The sequence below is a fragment of the Heptranchias perlo genome, chromosome 9 (assembly GCF_035084215.1).
Source record: "Heptranchias perlo isolate sHepPer1 chromosome 9, sHepPer1.hap1, whole genome shotgun sequence".
NCBI classification, from domain to species: domain Eukaryota; kingdom Metazoa; phylum Chordata; class Chondrichthyes; order Hexanchiformes; family Hexanchidae; genus Heptranchias; species Heptranchias perlo.
In genome coordinates this window covers 32,424,029-32,440,214 of record NC_090333.1, presented here as the reverse complement: position 1 = coordinate 32,440,214, position 16,186 = coordinate 32,424,029, and the positions used below count along the sequence as shown (strand labels likewise).

General features: G+C 43.9%; 1 protein-coding gene across 2 annotated transcripts in view; it reads left to right on the top strand.

Annotated features, from left to right (window-relative positions):
• toe1 (target of EGR1, exonuclease) overlaps positions 1-14,657 on the top strand; it is a 19,225-nt gene extending 4,568 nt beyond the window's left edge. The window contains exons 1-8 of one of the 2 annotated variants that reach the window (XM_067990136.1): positions 913-934; positions 1,677-1,857; positions 1,941-1,981; positions 3,202-3,298; positions 5,422-5,580; positions 10,480-10,739; positions 13,246-13,417; positions 13,772-14,657. In XM_067990136.1, the coding sequence (XP_067846237.1) occupies positions 1,747-1,857; positions 1,941-1,981; positions 3,202-3,298; positions 5,422-5,580; positions 10,480-10,739; positions 13,246-13,417; positions 13,772-14,473 (1,542 nt within the window). In that variant the 5' untranslated portion in view covers positions 913-934; positions 1,677-1,746 and the 3' untranslated portion in view covers positions 14,474-14,657. Of the gene's footprint in view, positions 1-912; positions 935-1,676; positions 1,858-1,940; positions 1,982-3,201; positions 3,299-5,421; positions 5,581-10,479; positions 10,740-13,245; positions 13,418-13,771 lie in introns of those variants that run through there. The other variant, XM_067990135.1, reaches the window with a different exon arrangement.
• The last annotated feature ends 1,529 nt before the right edge of the window (positions 14,658-16,186 follow it).

Below are 16,186 nucleotides of genomic sequence, written 5' to 3'. Positions count from 1 at the left end.
TGGAGGGAGGGCGGGCGTGAGGGGGGGAGAGGGGAGGGGAGGGCGGGCGTGAGGGGGGAGAGGGGAGGGAGGGCGGGCGTGAGGGGGGAGAGGGCGGGGAGGGAGGGCGGGGCTGGAGGGAGAGGGAGGGGGGGAGAGGGGGAGAGGGGAGGGAGGGCGGGCGGAGGGGGGAGAGGGAGGGAGGGAGAGAGGAGGGGGGGAGAGGGGGAGAGGGGAGGGAGGGCGGGCGTGAGGGGGGGAGAGGGAGGGTGGGAGAGGGGAGGGAGGGCGGGCGTGAGGGGGGAGAGGGAGGGGGGGAGAGGGAGAGGGGAGGGAGGGCGGGCGTGAGGGGGGAGAGGGAGGGGGGGAGAGGGGAGGGAGGGGCGGGGCGTGAGGGGGGGAGAGGGAGAGAGGGGAGGGCGGGCGTGAGGGAGGGGGGGGAGAGGGAGAGGGGAGGGAGGGCGTGAGGGGGGAGAGGGGAGGGAGGGCGTGAGGGGGGAGGGGACGGGCGGTGAGGGGGGGAGGGGACGGGCGTGAAGGGGGAGAGGGCGGGGGACGGGCGTGAGGGGGGGGACGGGCGTGAGGGAGAGAGGGGGGGGACGGGCGTGAGGGAGAGAGGGGGGGACGGGGCGTGAGGGAGAGAGGGGGGGGACGGGCGTGAGGGAGAGAGGTGGGGGACGGGCGTGAGGGAGAGAGGGGGGGGACGGGCAGTGAGGGAGAGGGGGGGACGGGACGGGCGTGAGGGAGAGGGGGGGACGGGGACGGGCGTGAGGGAGAGGGGGGGGACGGGGACGGGCGTGAGGGAGAGGGGGGGGACGGGGGACGGGCATGAGAGAGATGCGAAGGAGGAGAGGGGGGGACGAGAGGGTGATGGGAGAGGGAGAGGGGAGCGGGAGACAACTGCAGCAACAGGGAGACCCAAAAGAAAGAGAAGTGAGGGGTTCGGTTCTTTCAGGTTTGTGTAGACAGCCCCATGCGACTAACCTGAAAATCTCAACTTTCGAGGCAGTTTTCTATGTTTGTGCCTCCTGTATGTTGTCTTTGTTTTTAATCAGAATTACACAATGGTGTCTTCTTTTGGGGGAAACATTCTTGGATTTCTTAAAACAAAATTATCTGGGGGAATTTGGATGAACTGAGTTTAGCTGCAAATGAGGGCAGCCAGTGTAACAATCTGGATAAATCAGCTTTGATTTTCCATTCACGGACGCGTATCCCCAACTACGTGTTGAGCAGAGGCCAGGTGCCTCCTCCGAAAGCACAAGTCACCCTAAATTGCTGTCCAGAACTGCCATAGCTGCCACATTCCTGGCTAGGGAATAATCCTTAGGAGTACTTACCAAAGTTGCTTAGAAGAGGGGAGAAAATTCGGCTATTAATTTTGATTAAAATATAACACAGCTTTAATACACTTGAAGGGCCTGATTTGGTGGTAAACTGAGGAGCAGAGTTGGAGCTGTTTACAATGGCTTTTGAACTACTTGTAATTGTATTTTGTTGCTAAGGTTTTCCATGTTGCTGTCATGACAAGTAAATAATGTTTTATAAGCTTATGATGGATAAGCAATATAATGAGGCTTAGCTGAAGAGGAAGATAAGATTTTATTGAAAGAAAATACTCTATTTCAGAGACATATGCTAATAGTATAAAAAGTTTTCCAATTATCTTATTTAACATGCACCATCTCTTTGTTTAGACCGTGTATGAGGATGAGATGAAATGCATCTAAGTGTACAAACTCTTGTATTGACGAGAATCTGGTAAAGATGTCGTTTATGAAAGTGCCTGTCATTGATGTCCACATTGACAATTTTAAGGAGATCTGGCCATCTATGCTGCTTGCAGTAAGGACAGCAAGTTTCATAGCCGTCGATACTGTGAGTGCAACATCTGTTGTCTCTTACTAGTTTCTAAGTAATTTTAAAATGAGAACATTTATATTTGACTGCTTTCCTCACAGGAACTGAGTGGACTTGGAACACGAAAAGCTTTGCTGGCACAGTGAGTAGAAACTTGAGTCGTGGTTAAGAGGGCCTATCCCTCTCTGTTCAGTTCTGTAAGATATACTTGAATGTTATTACAGTATTGTGATGATAGCGGCGATCTTATGAATTAAAGGTTGCTTCTACCTATATTTTATAAAACAAATGAAAATTGTCATTTCAAGCGGAGATAGATGACCCAATCTCAGTTCTTTGCTCTGTGATAGATCACTTGGAGATTTTTTTTTCTTTCCTTTTCATGTTGGGAAATACCTGTCCTTTGTTCACTGCACTCCCCTAATGGCACAGTAGAGATCAGGAACTCAGCAAATAAGGAATTACAGGTATAGATCCCCATCCAACAACTCAGTGCTTGGCCTATTGGTATATCAACTGCACTAGTAAATTTTCTTTTAAAATCTATATTTACTCATTTTCCTAAATGTCTTGAAATTGAAAACAGGTACTAGTACTTTAAATCCTGAAGAGCAATGAATTCCTGTAGCACGATCAGAATCACAGTCTTTACCTTGATAAAAGGGTGCTTCACCATAATCATTGATTTATCACTCAACAAACTTAGTAAATTTGGTGTGAACCTCATTGTGTATCGGCCACACTGAGCCCTGCTACAGCTGGCAAACCTTAATGGCTATTACTGGAAAAAAGGACCCAAAGCTAAACAAAGCCAAGTCCACAAATTTTCCAGTATATATTGGGAGAGATGTCTTGCAGCGATTACGTCTATGATCTCAGTTCTAGGTGTAGCTAAAATTTATAGATCAAGAATCTGTCTTCTCCACAAAGTTCTCTTTAGCCTTGTGACCTTGAACAGTGAAAGGTACGATCCGTTCACGATAGCCAGTGAAATCGCGCTAGAGTAAGCCTACCTTCAAATGTTGGTGTCAGTGTGAGCTGTCTTGCAATTCAGTCTCCACCGAGTTTTTGCTGTGCTTTAGTAGCTTGAGGCAGATATGGCCGGTGTTGAGGACAAAGATGCAACTGTTCCGAAAGCAAATTGCTAATATTGTCAGTAATAGGAAGTGGACACACGCTCTTAAAGTGAACTTCCTTGGCTGACTTCTCTACTAAGCTGTTGACTGAGCAAAATGACTTGTTAAAGGGAGAAGAAAATCTCTAGGAATAAATGAACTTTTCCTTCCTTCTGCTGTAGTGGATGAAATATCTGTATTTCTAATGGCAGATTGAACAATTCATGTTTACTTGGATGTCTAACAGGTCAATTGAAGACCGATACAAAGCAATATGCCACGCTGCCAGAACTCGTTCTGTTCTCTCTCTCGGGATAGCAAGTTTCAAAGAGCTATCAGACAAAGTAAGAGCCTTTTAAAACCAATTCCGTGTACTCCCGTTGTGCTCATCGGAAACACCTCTAAAAAGACAGATAATTATCTTTTGGATTTTAAAAAAAATTAACTGCCCACATTTACTTTCAGCTGATAAGCCAGGAGGCCCAGTCTAACCCAACTTATCAGCAGCTATCATTAAAGCCCTTCAGATGAGGAAGCACACTTGACCATGTTATGATGTAATCTGTTTAGATCCTGTTTTCAGATCCCCCCCACACTGTTACTTGACCTTTTTGATGGTGGGACTGGGTTCAGGTTGCTGCCTGGCCATTAGATTGATTAATTAGAGACTAGAGCGGTTCAGAGTGACTATCCTGTGTGTGTATTTTAATATATTTTTTCCCTGTGGCAATGTCCAGCCATTGCTCTGTAGTACCGCCAGTGTCATGGCTAAGTTTGAGAGCTTTCCACGTGGGACAAGCCAGCGTGACCCAACTCCCTGCAAATCTATAGCCCGTCATGTTGGAACCTGTGAATGAGTACTTTAGAATCTCCAGTATTATACGTAAAAACAGAACATACTCAGCAAGTCAGGCAGCATCTGTGGAGAAATAAAGAGTTAACGTTTCAGGTCGATGATCCTTTATCGGAACTGGAAAAAGGATCTTTGACCTGAAACGTTAACTCTGTTTCTTTCTCCACAGATGCTGCCTGACTTGCTGAGTATTTCCAGCATTTTCTGTTTTTATTTGATTTCCAGCATCTGCAGTATTTTGCTTTTGCTCTGGTATTGCACACTGGGACTTGACCAAATTAAATATTCAGGTCAAGTTAGGGTTAGGGGGCACGGGATAATTGGACTGGAAGAAGAGAGGGGAACGGGAGACACGGAGGGATAGCGGGCTTGGGGGCTGCAGAGGGAAACTACCTTGGCGGGGGGTGGGGGGGTGGCGGGGTGGCCTGGATTTCCATGTGAGCATGGAGGGGGCAGTGATGAATTGTGCTTCATTCTAGCACGGCCCCGAGTTTATTGAGGGGTGGAATTGTATGGAGCCAGATTGGGGTACCTCATAACAGGCAAAAAAAATCATCTTTGTTGGGGGGGAATGGTGGTTCTGAGCAAGAGCTATCTTCCCATCTAGGGGAAAGTAAAGGGAGAAGGGGTGGATGACAGGAACGGGATAGGGACAAGGAAAGAAAGGCACAAAAACTACCTAAGCGGGAGGGGAATCACAGTTTCATATCGGCGGTGACGTTGCCATCTCTCCCTATCCCTCGTTTTCCTCTCAGTGGTGGAGTGGGAGAAAGGGTTATCTACCCTTCCACCCAGATCCCAATTTTGAAGCTTGTGGTGACCTGTACGTTCCCCTCTTCAGACTCCCATTTTGTTCTTAGTGGGGTTGGGGATAGGAGGGTTGAATTTTGGATATTGTTCAAGCACGCCAGGCAGTGTACACAGCGCGTGCCGAGATCAGCTGACTATGATCATGGGTGAGCAAATGGATGTTTGAGGGAGGAGTGCGTGAATATGGTGGCACTGGTGTGGGGGGAGGGGGGGGCATAAGGGCATGCTCTTGGGGGCAGCTCCAGCACAGAGTGTCAGGATCAGATGTTTTGGGGCCCCAGTCACTTTGCAGTGGGCCAGTGGATTGTGGCCCCATCATCCTGTAGAAAAGGGTATCTGACCGGGTATGGGGGGAGAATTGCAGGAGAGCAGCAGGAAGGGGAACTATTCACAATAAGTTTTTAATATACTTTAATACTATAATACTTTTTACTTATCTATACAAACACAGCTGTTGACTACGACTACAGGGTTTCAAAAAGGTTAGGGCTGCTCAACAGCAATACTTGATGGCCAGAGCCTGCAACTGCTGGTGTTAACTCTGTATATGTAGCTGCTGTTGTTTTAGTAGTTAACATTATGTGACATTCAACATTGGAAACCACTATAATGGCAGGTGTAACATGTACATCAAATAAGTGTTGACACTTTTATAATGCATTTTCCCATTGAGATCGTGTGACATAGGACTTTTCAATGTATTTTGAAATGGAATGTTTCTCAATGATTTTAATATATGATATGGATGCTTATAATGCATGTTATATGTGTTTGTAATTGGTTAATCAGCTATAAATATTTCAGCCAGGGGGTACCTACTTGAGCCAGGTGTACAACCTCACCCTCCTTTGCATGGATGAATATGTAATCGAGCCACAGTCTGTTCAGTTCCTGGTCCAGCATGGCTTTGATTTCAATAAACAGTACGCTAAAGGGATTCCATACCACAAAGGGAATGACAAGGTAACAGCAGACTTGATTTCTTAATGATATATAAAATACATTTAACCCCTTCAGTATTTCTGTTTCTGCTATCTTTCTAATTCCGTGCTGTTTGGATCACCACTGCATACTTTGTAGGGGTGGGAAGGATGTTGACTTTACTGATTTGTGTGTAATTTTATTTATTGGTGCATGAGGTATGGTGTTCAATGGCATAGTGCAACTCAATGCAATGCAATCCCATTGTCACATGCCAGGATGCAGTGTACAATGCCAAGACCCATTGCATTTGTACATTTTCTGTGCAAGGTCTTGAAACCTTACACCTAAATTAAAATACACCCTTACACTTCGGTAGCGGAGGAGAGGGAATTTAACATGGGCAGAAGCCCAGGGTCGGTGGAGATCTCATTCAGCTCATTTTAAACATCAATCACTTTGCTATCATTTGCCACATAAGCCGTTTCCAATTTATCTTGGATAAAAACAGTAGCATTGGCTGCCAGTTGATGGGCCTTCTGGCTGTTGTCCAAAAACAGCACCCAGAAGATCACCCAAGGATCAAATGGATATGTGTGTGGAAAAGGGGAGGACTTACTGTTTTTAGGATAGCCGTTGCCCTGCCCCTGCTCCTCTCGGGTGCTCATCAAGGTGAGGGATGTTAGTGCTGTGAAATGGAAGCTGGGCAGCTATATCATGGTTGCATTCAAAATAATGCTCTTTCTATTTTGCCCCAACAATGTACCTAAGAACATAAGAACATAAGAAATTGGAGCAGGAGTAGGCCAATCGGCCCCTCGAGCCTGCTCCGCCATTCAATAAGATCATGGCTGATCTGATCCCAACCACAAATCTAAAGAACACAAGAAGTCGGAGCAGGACCCGGCCACATAGCCCCTGGGCCCTCTCCGCCACCCACAGGGCATTGACCGATCCGAACTCAGCTTCATGTCCAATTTCCTGCCCGCTCCCCATAACCCCTAATTCCCTTTACTTCTAGGAAACTGTCTATTTCTGTTTTAAATTTATCTAATGATGTAGCTTCCACAGCTTCCTGGGGCAGCAAACTCCACAGACCTACCACCCTCTGAGTGAAGAAGTTTCTCCTCATCTCAGTTTTGAAAGAGCAGCCCCTTATTCTAAGATTATGCCCCCTAGTTCTAGTTTCACCCATCTTTGGGAACATCCTTACTGCATCCACCCGATCAAGACCCTTCACAATCTTATATGTTTCAATAAGATCGCCTCTCATTCTTCTGAACTCCAACCTCTCCTCATATGTCCGCCCCCTCATCCCCGGGATTAACCGAGTGAACCTTCTTTGTACTGCCTCGAGAGCAAGTATGTCTTTTCTTAAGTATGGAGACCAAAACTGTATGCAGTATTCCAGGTGCGGTCTCACCAATACCTTATATAACTGCAGCAATACCTCCTTGTTTTTATATTCTATCCCCCTAGCAATAAAAGCCAACATTCCGTTGGCTTTCTTGATCACCTGCTGCACCTGCATACCAACTTTTTGATTTTCTTGCACTAGGACCCCCAGATCCCTTTGTACTGCAGTACTTTCCAGTCTCTCGCCATTAAGAAAATAACTTGCTCTCTGATTTTTCCTGCCAAAGTGCATACCTCAGCTCTAACCTCAAAATTACATTCTCTACTGCACCAATGTGCCGTTTTGTGGTTTCCTGAACTAGCCATCCCGTGGCCTTGTTCAGTGAGGTTGCCAATCAAGTAACGCAGTAAAGACAATTTTATGCTGTGAGCCTATGCCCACAAACTGGATGGATACTTGGCACATAGGACCTGTATAGCAACCAGTGACAGAAGAGTCCTTCATGCCACCCGTCTAAGCCCACACTTGAAATGCCAGTAATTAACCCACTGTGCCACTATTATTTCTACTTTTATATCTTATCTTCCTGGATGGGCACCAGGATGTAGCATTGGAAAGGGAAAACAAGGGGCTCAAAGGATCAGGAGAAAAGGATGGCTCTAGAGTTTAAAAAAAAAGTAATGTATTAGGTGTGGTCAGACCAAGAAAGAGTACAAGAAAGTCTAAGACGGGTTTGCGGTGCATGTGTGTGAACGCACGAAGCATGTTAAACGAGATTGGTGAGCTGCAGGTGCAAATAGCCACGTGGGAATATGATGTTGCGACGATAACGGAGACCTGGCTCAAAAAAGGGCAGGATTGGGTACTAAATATTCCTGGATACAAGGTGTTCAGGAAAGATAGGGAAGGAAAGAAAGGAGGGGGTTGGCAGTATTGATTAAGGAGAATATTGTAGTGCTGGAGAGAGAGGATGTCCTGGAGGGGTCAAGAACAGAATCTATTTGGTTAGAGTTAAAGAACAATAGAGGTGCCATTACACTACTGGGTGTATTCTATAGGCCACCAACTAGTGGGAAGGATATAGAGGAGCAAATTTGCAGAGAAATTACAGAGCGGTGCAAAAGCCATAGAGTAGTGATAACGGGAGATTTCAACTATCCTAATATAGACTAGGATAACAATAATATAAGGGGCAAAGAAGGGGAGGAATTTTTGAAGTGTGTTCAGGATAACTTTCTCGACCAGTATGTTTCCGGCCCAACAAGGAAGGACGCATTGCTGGACTTGGTTCAAGGGAATGAGATGGGCCAAGTGGAGCAAGTGTCAGTGGGGGAGCATTTGGGGAGCAGCGATCATAGTATCATAAGGTTTAGAATAGCTATGGAAAAGGACTCTGACCACTCTAAAGTAAAAATACTCAATTGGTGGAGGGCCAATTTCAATGGGGTGAGAACAGATCTGGCCCGGGTAAATTGGAATCACAGATTGGCATGCAAAACTATAATTGAACAATGGGCGGCCTTTAAAGAGGAGATGATTTGGTACAGACAAGGTACATTCCAACGAGGGAGAAAGGTAGGGCAACTAAAGCCAGAGCTCCCTGGATGACAAAAGAGATGAGAGTAAGATGAAGCAGAAAAAGGGGTGTATGACAGGTGTCATACAAGTGCCAACCAGAGAGAATATCGAAAGTTCAGAGGGGAAGTGAAAAAGGAAATAAGAGGGGCAAAGAGAAAGTATGAGAACAGTCTAGCGGACAACATAAAAGGGAATCCAGAAGTCTTCTATAGACATGTTAACAGTAAACGGATAGTAAGAGGAGGGGTGGGGCCGATTAGGGACCATAAAGAACATCTACTCATGCAGACAGCGGGCATGGCTGAGGTACTAAATGAGTACTTTGTACCGGTCTTTACTTAGGAAGAAGATGCTGCCAGAGTCTTGGTAAAGGAAAGTATAGTTAAGATACCGGATGGGCTAAAAATTGATGGAGGTACTAGAAAAGCTAGCTCTACTTAAAGTAGATATGTCACCTGGTCCGGAGGGAATGCACCCTAGAATGCTGAGGGAACTAAGGGTGGAAATTGCGGAAGTACTGGTCATAATCTTCCAGACAGATGTAGATACAGGGGTGGTGCCAGAGGACTGGAGAATTGCAAATGTTAGACCCTTGTTCAAAAAAGGGTGTAAAGATAAACCCAGCGACTATAGGCCAGTCAGCTTAACCTCAGTGGTGGGGGAAACTTTTGGAAATGATAATCCAGGACAGAATTAACAGTCACTTGGATGAGGGGGGATTGATTAGGGAAAGCCCACATGGATTTGATAAAGGCAAATCATGTTTTGCCAACTTGAAAGAGTTTTTTGATGAGGTAACAGAGAGGATAGATGAGGGCAATGCAGTTGATGTGGTGCATATGGATTTTCAAAAAGCGTTTGATAAAGTGCCACATGGTAGTTTTACTATTAAGATTGCAGCCCATGGAATAAAGGGGGCAATAGCAACATGGATACAGAATTGGCTAAATGACAGGAAACGGAGAGTACAGGTGAATGGTTGTTTGTCGGACTGGAGGGAGGTGTTCCCTAGGGGTCGGTGCTGGGACCACTGCTTTTCTTGATATATATTAATGACTTGGATTTGGGAATACAATTTCAAAATTTTCAGATGACACAAATCTTGGAAGGGTAGTGAACAGTGAGGAGGATAGTGATAGACTTCAAGAGGATATACACACGTGGCAGATGAAGTTTAACGCGGAAAAATGCGCGGTGATGCATTTCGGTAGGAAAAATGAGAGGCAGTATAAACTAGAGGGCACAATTCTAAAAGGGGTAGAGGAACAGAGGGATCTGGGGGTGAATGTGCACAAATCATTGAAGGTGGCAGGGCAGGTTCAGAAAGCGTTTAAAAAAAGGACGTGGGGTCCTGGGCTTTAATAAATAGAGGCATAGAGTACAAAAGTAAGGAAGTTGTAATGAACCTTTATAAAACACTGGTTCGACCACAGCTGGAGTATTATGTCCAGTTCTGGGCACGGCCCTTTACAAAGGATGTGAAGGCCTTAGAGAGGGTGCAGAGGAGATTTACTAGAATGATTCGAGGGATGAAGGACTTCAGTTACGTGATAGAAGCTGGGGTTGTTCTCCTTGGAAATGAGAAGGTTGAGAGGACATTTGATAGAGATTCAAAACCATGAAGGGTCTAGATAGAGAGAAACTGTTCCCATTGGCAGAAGGGTCAAGAACCAGAGGGCATAGATTTAAGATGATTGGCAAAAGAACCAAAGGTGACATGAGGCAAAACTTTTTTACTCGGCGAGTGGTTAGGATCTGGAATGCACTGCCCGAGGGGTTGGTGGAGGCAGATTCAATCATGGCCTTCAAAAGGGAACTGGATAAATACTTGAAATGAAAAAACGTGCAGGGCTACAGGGAAAGGGCGGGGTAGTGGGACTAGCTGGATTGCATATGCATAGAGTAGACGTGGACTCGATGGGCCGAATGGCCTCCTTCCATGCTGAAACCTTTATGATTCCATTCCATGATAACTCGGTCTTCATTTATAATGTATTTCTCTACAGCTTAATGAATGTCGTGGCCAGAATATTAGAGCTCTGTTCCTAGAAATTATTCAGTCAAAGAAGCCTTTAATTCTTCACAATGGGCTGATTGACTTGGCATTCCTGTACCAGTGTTTTTATGCCCACCTGCCAGACCAACTCATGACCTTCACAGCCGACCTGTCTGAGATGTTCCCAGCTGGGGTTTATGATACCAAATACGCCTCAGAATTTGAGACTCGCTTTGTGTCCTCCTACTTGGAATATGCCTACAAAAAATGGTAAGTGATACATTTATATCATTTTCTTTTGAGTTACAGAACCAGGGAAGCAATAGGTAAACATAATGGGAATAAGATGAATAATGTTCATTAAAAAACAAAAAAAATCTGGAAAATTACAATTTTTTTTTATTTTATAGGAGACTTAAAGGTTGTTTTAAACTGCCTTATTGAAAAGCTGAAGAAGAAGCAGCACAATGAATATATTGTTAATCGCAGCAGCCTTTACACTTTCAGTATAAGTGGAGTAATTCATTGAAACTATGAAAATGATATTGGTTAACGGATAAATTTTGGCCAGGGCTTCTTGCTCTATTTCAAACAACGCCATGGGATCTTTTGGGTCCATCTTTGAGTATACATGGCCTTGGTTTAACATTTCATCCAAAAGACAGCACTTATGTCAGTGCAGCACTCTCTCAGAATCTGGGCTGACACATCAGCGCAGTAATGTGCTCAAGTCGCTGGAGTGGGCTTGAACGGATAGTAAGAGGAGGGGTGGGGCCAATTAGGCACCATAAAGGACATCTACTCATGGAGGCAGTGGGCATGGCTGAAGTACTAAATGAGTACTTTGTATCGGTCTTTACCAAGGAAGAAGATGCTGCCAGAGTCTTGGTAAAGGAAGATATAGTTAAGATACTGGATGGGCTAAAAATTGATGGAGGTACTAGAAAAGCTAGCTCTACTTAAAGTAGATATGTCACCTGGTCTGGAGGGAATGCACCCTAGAATGCTGAGGGAAGTAAGGGGGGTAATTGCAGAAGTACTGGCCATAATCTTCCAGATAGCTATAGATACAGGGGTGGTGCCAGAGGACTGGAGAATTGCAAATGTTACACCCTTGTTCAAAAAAGGGTGTAAGGATAAACCCAGCAACTATAGGCCAGTCAGTTTAACCTTCTCTGTTCCAAGGAGAACAATCCCAGCTTCTCCAGTCTATTCATGTAACTGAAGTCCTTCATCCCTGGAATCATTCCAGTAAATCTCCTCTCCACCCTCTCTAAGGCCTTCACATCCTTTGTAAAGGGCCGTGCCCAGAACTGGACATAATACTCCAGTTGTGGTCAAACCAGTGTTTTATAAAGGTTCATTACAACTTCCTTACTTTTGAACTCTATGCCTCCATTTATTTACAAAGCAATATTGATAGATTAGGTGAATGGGCAAAACTGTGGCAAATGGAATTCAATGTAGACAAATGTGAGGTCATCCACTTTGGATCAAAAAAGGATAGAACAGGGCACTTTCTAAATGGTAAAACGTTTAAAAACTGTGGATGTCCAAAGGGACTTAGGGGTACAGGAACATAGATCATTGAAGTGTCATGAACAGGTGCAGAAAATAATCAGTAAGGCTAATGGAATGCTGTCCTTTATATCTAGAGGACTAGAGTACAAGGGGGCAAAAGTTATGCTGCAGCTATACAGAACCCTGGTTAGACCACACCTGGAGTACTGTGAGCAGTTCTGGGCACCGCAGCCTTGGAGGGAGTGCAGCGTCGGTTTACTAGAATGATACCTGGACTTCAAGGGTTAAGTTACGAGGAGAGATTACACAAATTGGGGTTGTATTCTCTGGAGTTTAGAAGGTTCAGGGGTGATCTGATTGAAGGGGAACGGATAGGGTGGATAGAGAGAAACTATTTCTGCTGGTTGGGGATTTTAGGAGTAGGGGGCACAGTCTAAAAATTAGAGCCAGACCTTTCAGGAGCGAGATTAGAAAACATTTCTACACACAAAGGGTGGTAGAAGTTTGGAACTCTTTTCTGCAAACGGCAATTGATACTAGCTCAATTGCTAAATTTAAATGTGAGATAGATAGCTTTTTGGCAACCAAAGGTATTAAGGGATAAGGGCCAAAGGCAGGTATATGGAGTTAGATCACAGATCAGCCATGATCTTATCAAATGGCGGAGCAGGCACAAGGGGCTGAATGGCCTACTCCTGTTCCTATGTTCTGACTCTGAGATAAGAGTGTTACCACTGAGCTAAGGCTGACACAATAAGGCACTCTTTTGGGAAAGAGTAGCAGGAACCTTGGTTCATGCAGACACTGAGTGGAAAAGTGTTTCACTCCTGAGTAAGGACATCCCCAACCTTCAGCAAAGTAGCAAAATGTTAGAGCACTAAAATTGTGGCCCAAGAGATGCATTTTTGTGACAAAAGATTGTTGCTGCAAACTCTACACCATACACTTTAAACAGGTGCATTGAGTATATTTTTGCGTGTTGATTTCTGTGCAAAAAGCACAAATTTTATTTGATCACAATAATTATTTTGTCAGGATAGAAAAGAAATTTGGAAAGGGAAAGCAGTACCTCTTTGCTGCCATTAGAGGGACCTTTGCTGTTTACAAAGCTCTTTGAGGACCTCTAGTGACTTGAAACATAATACCAGACGCTTTCTTTTCTAATGTTTGAAGTCCTGGAAAAGTGTGGTTGTAATTTAATTTTTTTTCATCCCGACTGTACTAATGGTAAGTTGATGTTTGTTTCAATTTGCAGCAGAAGGGAGAATACCAGATTAATTGATGCTAACAACAGCCATCTTGCTATTGAGTTCTGTAACTATCAACAGGCATTCACAGGTTATATTGACTATCGCTATTGCAACCTTCCAGAGGCTGACAAAGAGGTTACAGAACAGAGAAAAGTGGGAATATGTGAAAGGTTTTCTGTAAGTATAGCTAGTATCAAATTTTAACATTTTTTGGTGCATTTTGTGCCTATGAAATGAGGGATGTCGGTGCCCTGTCCATAAATCTCGAGACTAGGTAGAGGATTTGCTTCAAGCCTCTCTGAATGGTTCAGGAGCATTAATCAATGTGTACAGAGCAACCTGGGATAACCTGACTTCTACATGTTTTTTCATTCTTCTTCCTAATGGGCATGAGGTCAGGAATTCACTGTAGAGGGGATTATGGGTGCAAGCTAGCACAGTATGACTCAGTGCATGTGCTGTGCCACAATTTAATACAGATTGAGATAATGGGCAATGAGTTCCATGATGTCTTTGCATGTTTCTTAAAAGGCTTATGGCTGGTGTCCAAATGGAGTGACATGCTCCCTGTCACATAACACTGACCTCATCATTGACGAAGATGAACGGATCAAAGATGATAAAAGAAAGAAGAGAAAGGCCAGGAGAAAACGGAAACAGCGCACAATGGAATTGAGTGACAACCCCACTGAATCTGCAGCAGAAGATAACACAGCTCCTAATGACGTCCCGCCGTGTAAGTTACTGTGTGACAATGCAGACGTGCAGCCAGAAATAATGGACACTGGAGAAGTAGCACAGGTGAAGCCTTTAAGTGATGTACAACCCCCAGAGGGCGTGTTAGGTGAGAAGGACAGTGAAGACAATCTCGGTGGTGGAGGAGAAACGCAGGGTGAGTTTTTAAGCAACAGTAAAGAAAAGGAAAACAACCCTGAGGATCAAAAGTGTAGAGGAATTGAAGAGGTGGTGGAAAAGAGCAAAATGGAAAAATCTGAGGGTGGCACTCATCGTGCAGGGTTTGATGCTTTTATGACTGGATTTATAATGGCTTACATTTTGATGTGGAAAAATGGTGAAAATGATAGTGCAAAGATGGACCCTTGGCTCCCTGACTGCCATAATAAACTTCATCTGAGTGGGAAGGCTATGCCCTTACAGATTTGTAAAAGTTCATTTTCAAAATCCTCAAAAGCTCACCAGGCCAAGATTGAATTGGTTTGGGGAAAACACTGAGGTTTGAACCATAAAGAAGTCTGTGGCAGGCAGTTTTTTTTAAATAAAACTTGAGTTCCAGGAAAACAACCTACACTGTATACTTAAGTTTCCTTGTAAACTTGTTCGGTGGATGTGATACTAGTTATTAAGTCTATAAATGTATGAGGGATGCTATTAAATAATGCATTTTCTATTGTGTAAATGTCACAGAAAATCCTTTCCTTTATTAAACTATAGTTTTCCTCCTTTCTGCTGTGATTTTGAATCCAAGTACATTATAGTGTTACTATACCCAGTCTCAAAAACTGGATGCTGATAAAGGGTTTGAGTATCATTTACAGACTGTGAACACACTCTTTTTCCCCCACCAGATGGTACTTTGTGGGGTTTGGCTAGACTCATTTGATTCCTAGGCCTTGATTTTAATTCAGGGGGATGGTGGTGTGTGGTGAGGCCCAGTGAGATTTTAGCTCCTGGGCCTCATTTCCATATTCAGGATCGGACTCCAACCTAAACCCGACAGGATACCTCAAGGGAAAGTATGTTCTTCAACTGTTCCATCCCTTCATAATTTTAAACACCTATCAACTCTGTTCTACCAAAAATAGACCCAATTTTTCATATCTGGCAGCATCCTGGTAAACCTGTACTGGACCCTCTCTGTTGCCTCAACATCTTTCCCTTTGTGTGGGGTCTAATCCTCCAACTGTGTATAGATTCACCATTGCACCTTGACTTTTATAATCATACTTTGTGATAATAGTATTTCATTAGCTTTTTATTTACAGCCTTATCCACTTGATGCTATTTTCAATGTCTTGATTCCAAATCCCTCTGCTCTACCACATCAACCAACTTTTGTAAATTTATGAAACTAAATATGTATCTGCTCACACTTTCATCTACATTTTTTTTAAAACCATAGTGCCATCTTATCAATATCCTCTTGCACCTTCTATTGGTCTTCTAAAGAATTAACTATTTCCAACTTTGGCATCATCTGCAAATTTCAACATCACTTCCTGTAGCTCTATATCCAAATCACTGATGGACACAATGAATAGAAGTGGTCCCAGAACAGATCCCTATGGAACACTGCCATCCACTGGGAAATTGCCCTCAAGTCCTATTCATTATTTCCCCCTTCTGACCAGTTTATAATCATTTACCATCCTTTTACATTGAATTCTGACTATGCTGAATTCAAACACCATCCTGGTGTCTCTATATTCCAAAATTCCCATTACTTGCAGATTATGGAATTTTACTCTTAGAAAAAAAACTTGTGATTTGAGTGATGTTAGTCCTGGACAATGGAACACTCTCAGTATTCACATCCAACAAAACATATATGGTATAGCATCAGATTCAGAGTTTTACTCTAAACTGTAAAAGTTTAAATCTTTCTTCACCTCCACCCACTTTCCACAGCAGCCATTCTCTGGCTGCTCGACTGATAATGCCAGTTGGTGTCAAATTGAGTGGTTTTTGTGCTGTAAGTCTGCTCAACAGGAAAGCAATTCAGCTGTGTAACTAGTAATTCTCAGTCAGACACAAAAAACTTTCCACAGTGGTTCTTAAATTATAGCTTTTATTACAGAGGTCTGAATATTAAGACATTTAGCAAAAACTCCTTCATAAATAAGAAAATAGATCTACAATCAACATCTTTTTCTTCCCGTTGCAAAAAGAGGAAAACTTTTTTTTGCATAGAAATGTAGTGACATAATG